General features: G+C 47.5%; 2 protein-coding genes across 10 annotated transcripts in view; one reads left to right on the plus strand and one right to left on the minus strand.

The window, feature by feature from the left end:
- The window catches only part of FILIP1L (filamin A interacting protein 1 like), a 377,577-nt gene extending 376,567 nt beyond the window's left edge, over window positions 1-1,010 (minus strand). Inside the window, exons 1-2 of the mRNA XM_074999501.1 lie at window positions 554-1,010; window positions 61-265 (exon numbers count right to left, since the gene is read on the minus strand). The gene's annotated coding sequence lies outside the window, so the exon portion shown is untranslated. The remainder of the gene's footprint in view (window positions 1-60; window positions 266-553) is intronic.
- The window catches only part of CMSS1 (cms1 ribosomal small subunit homolog), a 422,380-nt gene that overhangs the window by 379,635 nt on the left and 30,552 nt on the right, over window positions 1-12,193 (plus strand). For all 9 annotated transcript variants that reach the window (XM_074999555.1, XM_074999563.1, XM_074999593.1 and 6 more), the window contains one exon: window positions 10,184-10,284. In XM_074999555.1, the coding sequence (XP_074855656.1) occupies window positions 10,184-10,284 (101 nt within the window). The remainder of the gene's footprint in view (window positions 1-10,183; window positions 10,285-12,193) is intronic.

Here is a 12,193-nt window from a genome sequence, read left to right on the forward strand (position 1 = left end):
GTCTGAAATACAAAGATTCCCAGCTGAAAAAAAGCAAATGGAACCACATAAACAACTCACAGTTCTTCTTCGAGTGTCCCCGTGGGTGCTCCACATTAGGTGTCGGGCTCGCCCGGCGCCGCAGATCGGATCTTCCAAGCAGTTTCTGCCGGACCGTGCATGCGCCGGTGCGCGCCACTCCCCCACGCGCTCCCAGCCACGTGCACGATCCGGTCCCCGCCAGTTCCTCTTAACCGCCGTCGGCTGCAGACGGAATCCGACTAGGCTAAGGCCAAGTCAGCGTATTCAACGACTTTATCTGTTTTTCTTTAAAAGTTTTTTTCAGATACTTAGGCTACTATGAGTAGCCGGTTGTTATTTTGCAAAAAAAAAAAAAAAAAGAACAAACAACAACAAACAAACTACGAGCGGGACAGCTTCAGCCAGTCCCAGTAACAAGCGCCAGAGGCCAGGAGCTAGGGCCATCAGCCCTCCTGCTGAGGCAGGCCATCGGACGGGGAAAACAGCACAGGGAAGGTGCTAAGTACCCACTTAATAAAACTCAAAGACTCACCAACAATGTCCTCTTCAGGCTTTAAAAAATGTGAGTCCTGCCGAGAGGCGATTAAGGAGAGACAGGGAGATGCGGCTTAAAATGCTGCTTTGGATAAGGCCCTCCAGCCAGACGTGCCGGAGCGGCCGCAGCAGGAGGGACCCTCTGGGGCCCATAAAAGGAAAGCTGCCTCCCTCACTCCATCAGCGCAGATCGGAGGAAAGTCTCCCCAACCCGATCCCTGCCGGCAGCAACAGCGAGCGGGACGGGAGGAGCGCACAGCCCCCAGCCGCAGCAACAGCTGATCGGCGGCGGCAGGGAGAGCCACGTGGAAGCGGCTCAGCCTCAGATGATCAGCCAGCCGGCCCGCACCGCAGGCAGGGCAGCGGCTTAAAACTGCTTTTCATAAGGCCCTCCAGCCAGACGTGCTGGAGCGGCCGCAGCAGGAGGGACCCTGCGGGGCCCATAAAAGGAAAGCTGCCAAAAACGGAGGAAAGCCTCCCCAGCCCGATCCCTGCCGGCAACAATAGCGAGCGGGACGGGAAGAGCGAGCAGCCCCCAGCCGCAGCAACAGCTGATGGGCAGCGGCACGGAGAGCCACGTGGAAGCGGGTCAGCCTCTGATAATCAGCCAGCCGCCCCGCACCGCAGGCAGGGCGGCGGCTAAACAAGCGCCGGTACCGGCGGCACCGCAGGCAGCGCCACCGACCCCCGGGGAACCGGCGGTGCAGAGCGCGCAGGCACGCAGCCTGCAGGCACCGGAGCACACCGCACCTGCGGCACCGCCCTCCAGCGTGCCGAGCTCGGTGCGCACGGGGCCGGGATCCCCTGTACGTCAGGGGGCAGAGTTACCTCCTCAAGGGAGGGGAAAGGCTGCACACAAGAGGAGGCATTGCAGCCCCTCTCCGCACAGGGCTGTGGAGTTGCTTTCTCACAGCCCTCCGCTTATGTTACAGACTCCAACCAGAAGGCAGGGGTTCCCCCTAGCCTACCCGGAGCCCTCTTCTCCATTTTTTGCAACCAGCCTCACCCTGGCTGGGACCACCTTCACCCTTCCTGGGGTTTGAACCGCTGGACTATTATGCAAAATCGCTCTCTCCAGCCCTCCCCCAGACGCAGAGGGTATGCACCAAGGGAGTGGTCTAGGTCACCTTCCCAAGAACAGTGTCTATACTGCCATGGTCGCCCCTACCACGCGGGGCATAGACACCATCGGCTATCTACCAGGGAAAGATCCCCACAAACGATCTCGTATCCCCAAGGGCAATTGCGACCGGGGACAGAGACTCAAGCATCTCAGGGGGGACTGGTTATGGAACCCCGAGATTTTCCCTCGCAAACCTCTAGTGAGAGGGTGTACCATCACCAGCAGGAACCGGAAGGGTCCACAGAGATGTATCCCAGTGGTTCCTCGCTCTCCTCCCCGGATGAGGCTACGGCCCCGGGGGACGTCCATCCTCCGGACGATCTCAAACAGTTCCAAGAGCTGTTTTACGAGGGTGGCCTTCACGCAAGGCATCCAGACAGATAAGGTGCAAGAGAAACACCATAAGCTCCTCAAAAATCTGAGACCTCCGGCCTCCTCCAAAATAGCAATACTGCTTAATGACGCAATCTTGGAGTCTGCCACTATGATATGGCAGACTCCTGCGACATTCCGCCTGTCCACAAGAGAGCGGAAAAAAAAAAAAAAAAAAAAACTTCGTGCCGACAAAGGGCATGGAGTTCCTGTTCAGCCACCCACAACCAAATTCCTTGGTGGTGGAGTCGTCGCAATGTGGGGGAACAGACAAACATGCCAAGAAGCTAGAGCTGTTGGGCAGAAAGGTCTACTCCTCCTCCACTCTACTGTTGCGAATGGCAAATTACGCAGCGCATCTAGAGAACAATAATTTCGATAACCACATTAGGTTAACCTCCCTCATGGACTTGCTTCCAGAGGGCAAAAAACCAGTGCTCAAGGCCATCATGCAAGAAGGCTACGCGGCCTCGAGGATGGGAGTTCAGATCGACCTGGATGTTGCGGACTCAGCAACAGCGTCCCCAGTACCACAGGGGTTACGAGCAAGGGCGACATCAACAGCACCAGCAGTACAGAACTCCCAGGCGTCGTTCCCAACACAGCCGTGCGTCCTCGGGGCAGGGCCACAGGCCACAAGTTTGACACACAGATCCAGGGCTGCGCCATCACTACCGTCGCAAGGTCATCCGAAGCGGTTATTCCACCATCGCCTCCGACCATTCTATAACCAGTGACGAAGGATCACCACAGACAAATGGGTGCTGGAGATCATAGCCACGGGGTACGCCATCCCCTTCCAGTCGCTCCACCCAGGCCCCACCTCCAGGAGGCCTCCCACGTGGCGAGGCTCACGCAGGAGGTAGACCACCTCATGCTCATAGGGGCAGTGGAAAGAGTGCCGGAGCAACTGCAAGGGAGAGGGTTCTACTCCAGGTACTTCCTCACGGGGAAAAAGACAGGAGGCGGGAGGTCCATCTTAGATTTTCGAGGCCTCAACCGGTACCTGCGCAAGCAACGCTTTCGGATGATCACAATCGCCTCCATCCTTACGGCACTATACGATGGAGATTGGTTCGCAGCCCTCGACTTATAAGACGCGTATTTTCACATAACTATTCATCCAGCTCACCTACGATTCCTCTGGTTTCTCATGGTAGGCAAAGAACATTTTCAATACAAGGTCCTACCGTTTGGCCTCTCCTCGGCCCCCAGAGTCTTCACCAAGCCCTTGGCAGTGGTGTCAGCCTACCTGCACAGACAGGGGGTATTTATATTCCAGTATCCGGATGACTGCCTACTCAAAGGGGCCTCGAAGGAGGAGGTACTACGCATAATATGCGTCACAACAGGCACGTTCTCTCGCTTGGCCTGGTTATCAATCTGACAAAATCAAAGATAGACCCCACGCAGGACATAGAGTTCGTAGGGGCACGCATAAATTCTATTACAGCGAGGGCGTATCTACCAGAGACTCCCTTTCGGGCCGTCGGCTCCCTCGTGCAAGTCTTCACCTTCAGTCCTACGGTGCTGGTTCTGACGTGCTTACAGCTGCTGGGCCACATGGCAGCAGCGGCGTTCGTACAACAGAACGCCAGGTTACCCATGCGCAGCATGCAGCACTGGCTGGCGAGCGTATACAACCCGGCAGCACACACTGTTCACAGGGTGGCGTCGCCCACAACAGAGGTGCGCAAATCCCTGCAATGGTGGGTAAACCCCGAGAACCTGCTAACAGGGGTACCCTTCCACCAACCACACATATTGGTTTTTCTTACTACAGACGCCTCCCTCATAGGGTGGGGAGCACACATGGGCGAAGAGGTGACGCAAGGGCTGTGGTCCTCCACGGAGCAGTCACTGCACACAAATATACTGGAGCTCAGAGCAGTGTTCAACGCCTGCAGACACTTTCGAGACCATATAAAAGGCAAAGTAGTCGGGATCAGTATAGACAATACCTCCACCATGTTTTATATGAATTGGCAAGGAGGAGCTCGGTCCCGTGCCTTATGTGCAGAAGCAGTCCGGTTGTGAAACTGCCGCATCGCCAACAATATAACCCTGGAAGCCTCGTACTTCCCAGGCGCTCACAATGTGCAGGCAGACCAGCTGAGCAGGCGTTTTCGCACTCACGCACGAGTGGCAGATCCGTCCCGATCTGCTGCAACTGATTTTTCATGCATGGGGTTTTTCCCCAGATAGACCTGTTTGCTACTCAGCACAACAAGAAGTGCCCACGATTCTGCTCCAGGGCAGGACTGGGACGGGGGTCCCTGAGGGACGCCTTCACGATCTCTTGGAGGGGCCCCCTGCTTTACGCTTTCCCTCCCACAGTGCTCATCCACAAGGTGTTGCAGAAAGCCAGGAGGGAAGGAGCCTGAATGATCCCGATAGTCCCAACGTGGGATTGACAGCAATGGTTCCCCCTACTCCTGCGCGTGTCGGACCGGCCACCGATGCCCCTTCTGGTGGCGCCGGATCTGCTCACGCAAGCCCAGGGGTCCATAGTGCATCCGCACCCCCAAGGCCTGTGACTACAAACGTGGTTAATCCATGGCTCAGCTCCCTAGAGAGCACATGTACGGAGGAAGTGCAGCAAGTCCTAGAAAGTAGCAGGAGGACTTCCACCAGGAAGACCTACAAGCAGCAATGGACTCGCTTTACGGCATGGTGTTCTACCAAACAGCTAGCCCCCTTTCGGTGCCTATGGCTGTGATATTACAGTATTTACTGGACCTCAAGAGAGGAGGACTCTCGCTATCCTCGTTTAAGGTCCACCTTGCCGCCTTTTTGGCATTCAGACACGGAGAGACAGGGCACACGGTGTTCGCCCATCCCATGGTTACCAGGTTCCTTAAAGGGCTGGTAAACCTATACCCCCCCCTCGGAAACCGCTTCCACCTTCGTGGAACTTGGACCTGGTGCTTAATGCGAAAAGGGGACCACCGTTCGAGCCTTTGGCCACGGTTTCCCTCTGCCTCCTTATGATAAAGACGACCTCTCTTCTCGCAATCACGTCAGCTCGCAGGGTGAGCGAGCTTGCGGCAGTTATGGCAACGCCACCCTGCGCTGTTTTTTCCAAGGAGGCGGTAACCATACGGCTGCATCCAGCCTTTGTTCCTAAAGTTTCTTCTGAGTTTCATACTAACGAACCTATTGTTTACCCTCGTTTTATCAAAAGCCTCATAACTCTGACAAAGAGGTGCGCCTACGCCTCCTGGACGTGAGGAGGCGCTAGCTTTCTATATAGACAGGACCAAGTACTTCCAGAGAATGGATAGACTCCTAGTCTCTATCGCTCCCAAATCAAAAGGAGAATGTCTCTCTTCGCAGAGAATCTCGAAGCACATCGTATCTTGCATTAAAAAGTGCTACAAACTCAAAAAGACTCCTTTCCTGGCCATGCCCAGAGCTCATTCCACTAGGGCGGTGGCAGCATCAACACCCCTTTTTCAAGGGCGTTGCGCTAAAAGACATTTGCAGAGTGGTGACCTGGTCATCCTGTGACACCTTCGCCAAACATTACGCCCTTCACAGGGTATTCCAAGAGGATACCCGTCTCTCGACAGCGGTCCTCTCGGGGACAAGCTGCACATACTCCGATTACCCACCTCCTATCTTGGGTTACTGCTGGGTAGTCACCTAATGTGGAGCACCCACGGGGACACTCGAAGAAGAAAGAAAGGTTACTCACCGTAGTAACGGTGGTTCTTCGAGATGTGTCCCCGTGGGTGCTCCACTACCCGCCCATCCTCCCCGCTTCGGATCTCTGTTTAGTGTTTTGCAGGAGCATCCGAGGCGGTTGGTCAAGGAACTGGCGGGGACCGGATCGCGCACGTGGCCGGGAGCGCGCGGGGGAGTGGCTCGCACCGGCGCATGCGCGGTCCGGCAGAAACTGCTTGGAAGATCCGATCTGCGGCGCCGGGCGAGCCCGACACCTAATGTGGAGCACCCACGGGGACACATCTCGAAGAACCACCGTTACTACGGTGAGTAACCTTTCTTTCTAAGGGACAAATTTGGAATTGACATGTTCACCTTTATAATGAGCTGCTTGCCCAATTTCTCAGAACTAAACATGCTTGAAGATATCACAGCAGCTACAGTAGTCAGGCCTAGTAAATCTGATTGGCACATCATGGAATTTCAAGAACAGTAACAATTCGCAATGGCTCACAGTTCAGGAATATGGAATTTCTGGATTTCAGTAAATGTATGGCTCTCACCATGACACACCTAACCCCACATACCCTCAGATCAGTGGATTAGCTGAATGTGGACTGTGTATAGTGAAGCACTGGTGTGAGCATTGGCCTGCTAAACCCAGTGTTGTGCATTCAATCCTTGAGGAGGCCATTTGGGAGTCTGGGGCAAATAGACTTAAAAAAAAACTCTGTCAGCGATGGTGCTTGATCCTGCCAAGAGGGCAGGGGACTGGGCTCAAAGACCTCCTGAGGTCCCTTCCAGTTCAATGAGATGTGTAATGGGACGTGTAACTTGCTCAAAAAACCAATGCATGCAAAAGAATGTCCATACTTAGCATTACTCAGCTCTAACACTACACTGCTGCAATGAGAAAAGTCATTCACTGAACTCTGCTACAATAGGCATATAAATACTTGATTATTGGGTATGGGACAAGAGCAAATGATTAATAAAAAGTGCTTGATAGTGAAGAAGAAGCTGGGAAAATACAACGAGACTAACAGAAGAAAGGAGCAATACCTTTTCCTCAGTTAAAGAAAAGAAATGATAATTTGACAAGATGGACGCTGGCCAGTCCAAGCTACAGGGATCAAAGAGGAGTCATTTCACTTGTGCTCAGTGATTACAGTTGAAGGCAAAATCTTACAAAGGAATTGTAAGTATCTGCTCAAGATACCTGAGCCTGGTCCACACTAAGGTTCTAGCTAGAATCCACGTATCGGGATTGACTTTGTTTCCTGGTGTAGATCAGGGATCTTCAGGCTCGCGCCAATATCCCTTACTCTATGCATCAGCGGCAGAGTACGAGGGTTGACAGCTGAGCCCAGAGAGGTCGATTTTGCCGCATCTTCACACACACAGGAAAATTGACCCCAGGAGGATCAATCGCAGCGTGCCATCCCCCTGTAAGTACGGACATACCCTCAAAACTTTGCAGAGACAGAGAGCAGACATATTAACTGAAAATAGTTCACAAACTAAGACTCTGTTGTAGATCATGAAACTGAGCAGCCTATTACAGGCAAGAACTTGCCTGAAGAGAGTTTGCAGTACAGCAGATCAAGATGTATTAGGATTTTATTTAAGCAATGTGAGGGTTTAAGTCAGTTACTGTAATGGTTTGATAGTTTTATGAAGTTTTTTTAGTTATTTCAGGTAAATTAAAAAAAAAAGGAGGGGATCAAGCTAGAGTTCATCCTTCAGGGAATAGAGAGATGCCACACTACCTACAAATTCTAGTTTAGGTTTCCTGTCACACCCTTTTTGTTTGGGGCAGAAGTAAGAAATCAAGAATGAGGCAGTTGCAGGCTGCAGCTAGGCAGAATAATAGAAACTTTTGCTACTTCATTTTCTGTGCAGAGGTCCTGCTCATAAAAAAATGTTTATCTTAACACCACTTTGGCCTTTGACTCTGTGCCCTGGGCAAGGAATGTTTTTCACCGCTATTCTAGATCTGCAAAATTAGGGCATGGCTTTGTTCACTTTCATCTCAGGATTTCAACATCTCTCATGTTCCTTCAGAGATGGCTGGTCTCTCCTGGCTGATAATTCTGGTCTGAGTAAAGATCAATGGTATGTTAATAGGTCTCTCTGGTTAAGAGGGCCTTAACTTGTGTGGGAGAGAAAACAAATGTCCTTTTCAGTCCCCATCTTGCTTCTAGAATGATTACAGTTTGCTTTAATCCAATCTATGTCCAATATGATTGATTCATATTAGATATAGATTGGTATAGCCAGATGGTATTCAGTCTGATAGAGAGAGTTTACTGATTATTTTTTCTCCATTACTGTCAAGCTCCCAGATTTAAACTCAGCAGCTATCATAGTCCAGTTGTAGGATACTTAACAGTTCTTCAGATTCTCCAACATGTGAGGAGGTATGAACCTTAGAATGTAATAATCTCCATGGAGAAATATATAAAATAATTGATAGCCATTGTGTTATGCTAGGATTTTCCCATGTGATTCCAAATTATTGTGTCGGTGTGTAAAAATCAGTTTATATAACTCTCCAAACTTCCATTAGAAAACTTTAATGTGTGTTGTTGCATCTCTGGAGGAGTGAGGACTAAACAGTCTTTTTCATCCCTTTGCTTCATTTTTCAATAAATAAATCACAGTGAGCTAGTAAGTACCAAAAGGAGGTCATTCTCCCTCTCTTTTCTTTATTAGCCTCTGGAGCCTCTATGTACTTACTTCTTGCTGATCACACAGATGTTATATAATGATGAATGTGTGTGTCTTTTGTAGCTTGATGCTTACAGTAGCATACTGTTCACTTTTGAAATCAATAGCAAAATCTTCAGATAGGCTAGTGCTAAGGTCCGAATGCAGATGATTTCAACTATTGTCAAGACCTATTAAGAGCAGAAGAAAATACACATTCTAAGTAGTAATTGATTTAGTCACTTTTAATAATTAAAATTCATAGGAGGAGGTGGATTCTGGCACTTAGCAGAGGAGTGATTATCAATAGCAATTCGGTCTGCATCAGAAATTTCTTCTTCAAGTGATTGCTCATGTGCTTTCATAGATTAATTTCACATCTGCTCAAAATAAGAGGCTAATGTTATGCTTTTGAATGACCTTTCTTCTAATGCCTCTCTTTAAATAGTTAAGAATGTTTCTTGATCTATATTATATTTCTCAAAACATCAGCATTTTTTAGCTTTCTGGTCAGTCTATTTTGAGTGTGGGAATAGTGCATTTGCCTAATTGTCACTAGAAAGTGTCCCATGGCCTAAATTCTACATTTAGAATTGATATAGTAACAGAGAGGAAGCCGTGCTAGTCTATACACTATCAAAACAAAAAGCAGTCAAGTAGCACTTTAAAGACTAGCAAAATAGTTCATTAGGTGAGCTTTCGTGGGACAGACCCACTTCTTCAGACCATAGCCAGACCAGAGCAGACTCAATATTTAAGACACAGAGAACCAAAAACAGTAAGCAAGGAGGACAAATCAGAAAAAGATAATCAAGGTGAGCAGATCAGAGAGTGCAGGGGTGGGGGGGAAGATCAAAAATTAGACTGAGTCAAGTATGCAGATGAGCCCCTATAGTGACTCTGGCTCTGGTCTGAAGAAGCGGGTCTGTCCCACGAAAGCTCACCTAGTAAACTATTTTGCTAGTCTTTAAAGTGCTACTTGACTGCTTTTTGTTTTGTTAGAATTGATATATGTGTACACAGGGAGAGTGATATTTCAAGAATAAAATGTTACCAGGTTTTATGTTCTTGATTGTATAGATCAATTAGTTTGAACTTTCAGAATGAGATATTTTTCCTCAAAGTGCTAAGTCTTGTTATTTATCTAATGGGGGGTGGAGAGAAAGAGTATCTGACTTCTTCCAAGAGACACGCCAACAAATCCAGCAAAAAAGGGACGTTTTCTCAGCAGTCCTATGATTTAAAAATTATTTTCTGTCAGTAGTGTTGTCGCTGATTTGTTGATCTACCTGTAATTTATTAGGATTGGCCCACAACTGCATATAGGAAATCTTGGGCCATGGATCAGGTTCAGCTTTTATTTGTCTTGAAAGGAAGCTGAGCAATGTAACCAAACTTATAGAACTGTAGTGGACAACAATGGATGAATGTTTTTTGGTCATTCTGCTGAATGTGCTTAAGATTTCTTGGATGGATTATAAATGGCTACTAATAATTCTGCATGTGGCAAGTTATTCCCTGAATTCCACAGAGTTGGGAGAACAGTTTGAAATTATTAAGTGACTATAGAAGCAATCTTCAGTAACTTGTATTTTGGAACTCTTCTACTTGCTGCTGAAGTTGTTTTACATAAATACATTGGGTCTGACATACTGTCAATCCTCTCCCCACTTCTTGGAAGTTCTTGTCAGTATTATGTTAAGATGTTTTCTAATGGAAAGTTGAGAGGTGTGGTTTAAAAAAATTAATTTTTCTCAGATCCTTCTGATGATGAAGAAATGGAAAAATCAACCAACACAAGTAAACCAGTGCAACCTGATGCAGACATTAAACCTGCTGCACTGAAGAAAAGAAAACAGGTTAGTAAGATTATGACCATATTGATCATACAGATAGTAAAACATAATAAAATCAGGCTTTTCACCCTAAATTAATGTGCTTTGCTCCACTTGCTATCTGGATTTCTTGCTTAGTACTGCTGCATTGCATGAATTAATTAGGTTCCAATCTTAAGAGACTCCAGTGATAATTTGGTTCATTTTATACAGGTACATTAGGGTGCACAACCCATCTCTTTTCCCAGGCTTGTGTCAGGTGACTGTGCAGTGGTGTAGGGGGCTAAGTGACGTTTCAGTCTTTTAATGTTGACATTACCTGAAGATTCTGATAGTTTATTATTTAAATGTTTGTACAACACCCAAGGAGACAACCTGAACCTGCCCTTGTTGAAATGGCCATTAGACTTCAGTGAGGAATGACTGGGTTCCAAATGATGGATACTTTTAGAGCCCAGTTTTGCAAAACATTGCGCACCTTCAACTCCCACTGACATCAGCAGGAATTGAGGATGCTCAGCACCACACAGGATGTGCTTAATAATAAAAGATGCAGCAAAATCAGTGACAAAACTGGGAAGTAAGCTCTTCCATAACCCACTATGGCGTTTTAAAGGGCTCCTTGTATTGCTCCCTTGAAGGTGCCATACGCAGGTGTGAAGTGGGTGGACATGACGGGATTAGGAATGAAATAAGAACCTTTCTGCTTTAGGTCTTCAGTTTTCAATTTGCCCAAGGTCCATACTAGCTGAAAGTTCTAACTGTGTGAAGGCTGCGCAGCGGCATAGGTGAAGGAAGCTTGTAGTATCATTGCAGCTTGTGACGGACAAATGCCAGCAACACCACTGGCATTTATTGCCACCTTTTTCAGTGGTCTCTGCAGAGAAATGAAGGACTGAATGGGGCTATGGGGAGTGAACTTCTATCCACCTTGTGGTCATGACGGGGATCTTTGACAGAATAATGTAAGGCGAGGCTTACACCATGATAGCCCACCTATACCTGTGCTGCAGATAAACAGAAGAGTTCGAGGCTATCAGTACAGTATTTTGCCAGCACTACCTGTAGTTGGACATTTAAAATGAAATGAATGTTGCAAAGAATAAGCTGGTGTAGCAGTGCCTCCTACTGAATGGAATTATACACCTTAACTGTGGCTTATGATATCCCTCACAGAAATCTTTGTTCAGTTTAAATATTAAAAGATTCTGCCCCAAAGCAGCTTTGACACTTCATGAGGCAATGATACGTGGCATCGCAAGGCCACAAATTCATTACAGTATAATTCAGCTCTTTTGCTGCAAGAAAGTTGGCTAATCAGATATGTTTTAATGTTTGTATTTCACTTAAATCCTCAATTTCTGGTTCATATTAAATTACAGATTTAATCCGTTTCACTCCTGTCTAATCCACAGTCCAGAAACTATTCTGTTGTGACCTTGGTGTCTGGAAACCAGTCTGGAAAGAAATGAATGGAATTATTAACATCTATATTTTCAGTCCACAGAATATTTTGATAGTTTAATTAATTCACAGGCTGTCGGCGGACCCAAAATGAAAAGAATACTTTGTCTCCATTTTAAATGTTTATTTTGTCAGTCACTCCCAAATTCTGTTTATGGCCTAATTGGAATGTAAACTTTCACTCTCTCTCTCTCTCTCAGACACAAGAATGTTGTCAGTTTACATTTTGGTTTTTCAGTAACTTGGTGACATGTGAACAGATGTTGCATAAGAAACGTAACACAGGAAACATTTTATGTTCTGTCTGTGATTAACAAACATGGAATCCATGGCATTTTAGTTCATGAATCAAAGGTCTCAACATAAATTTCCTGTTTTTCTGCATTTTTAAAACGTCTGTGTAAAAATAGCAGAAAAAGATGCAGAGCACATGAAGCCAGGTCAAAATCAGCAGGTAGTCTGCACAGTA

This window comes from Carettochelys insculpta, chromosome 1 (genome assembly GCF_033958435.1).
Source record: "Carettochelys insculpta isolate YL-2023 chromosome 1, ASM3395843v1, whole genome shotgun sequence".
NCBI lineage: Eukaryota > Metazoa > Chordata > Testudines > Carettochelyidae > Carettochelys > Carettochelys insculpta.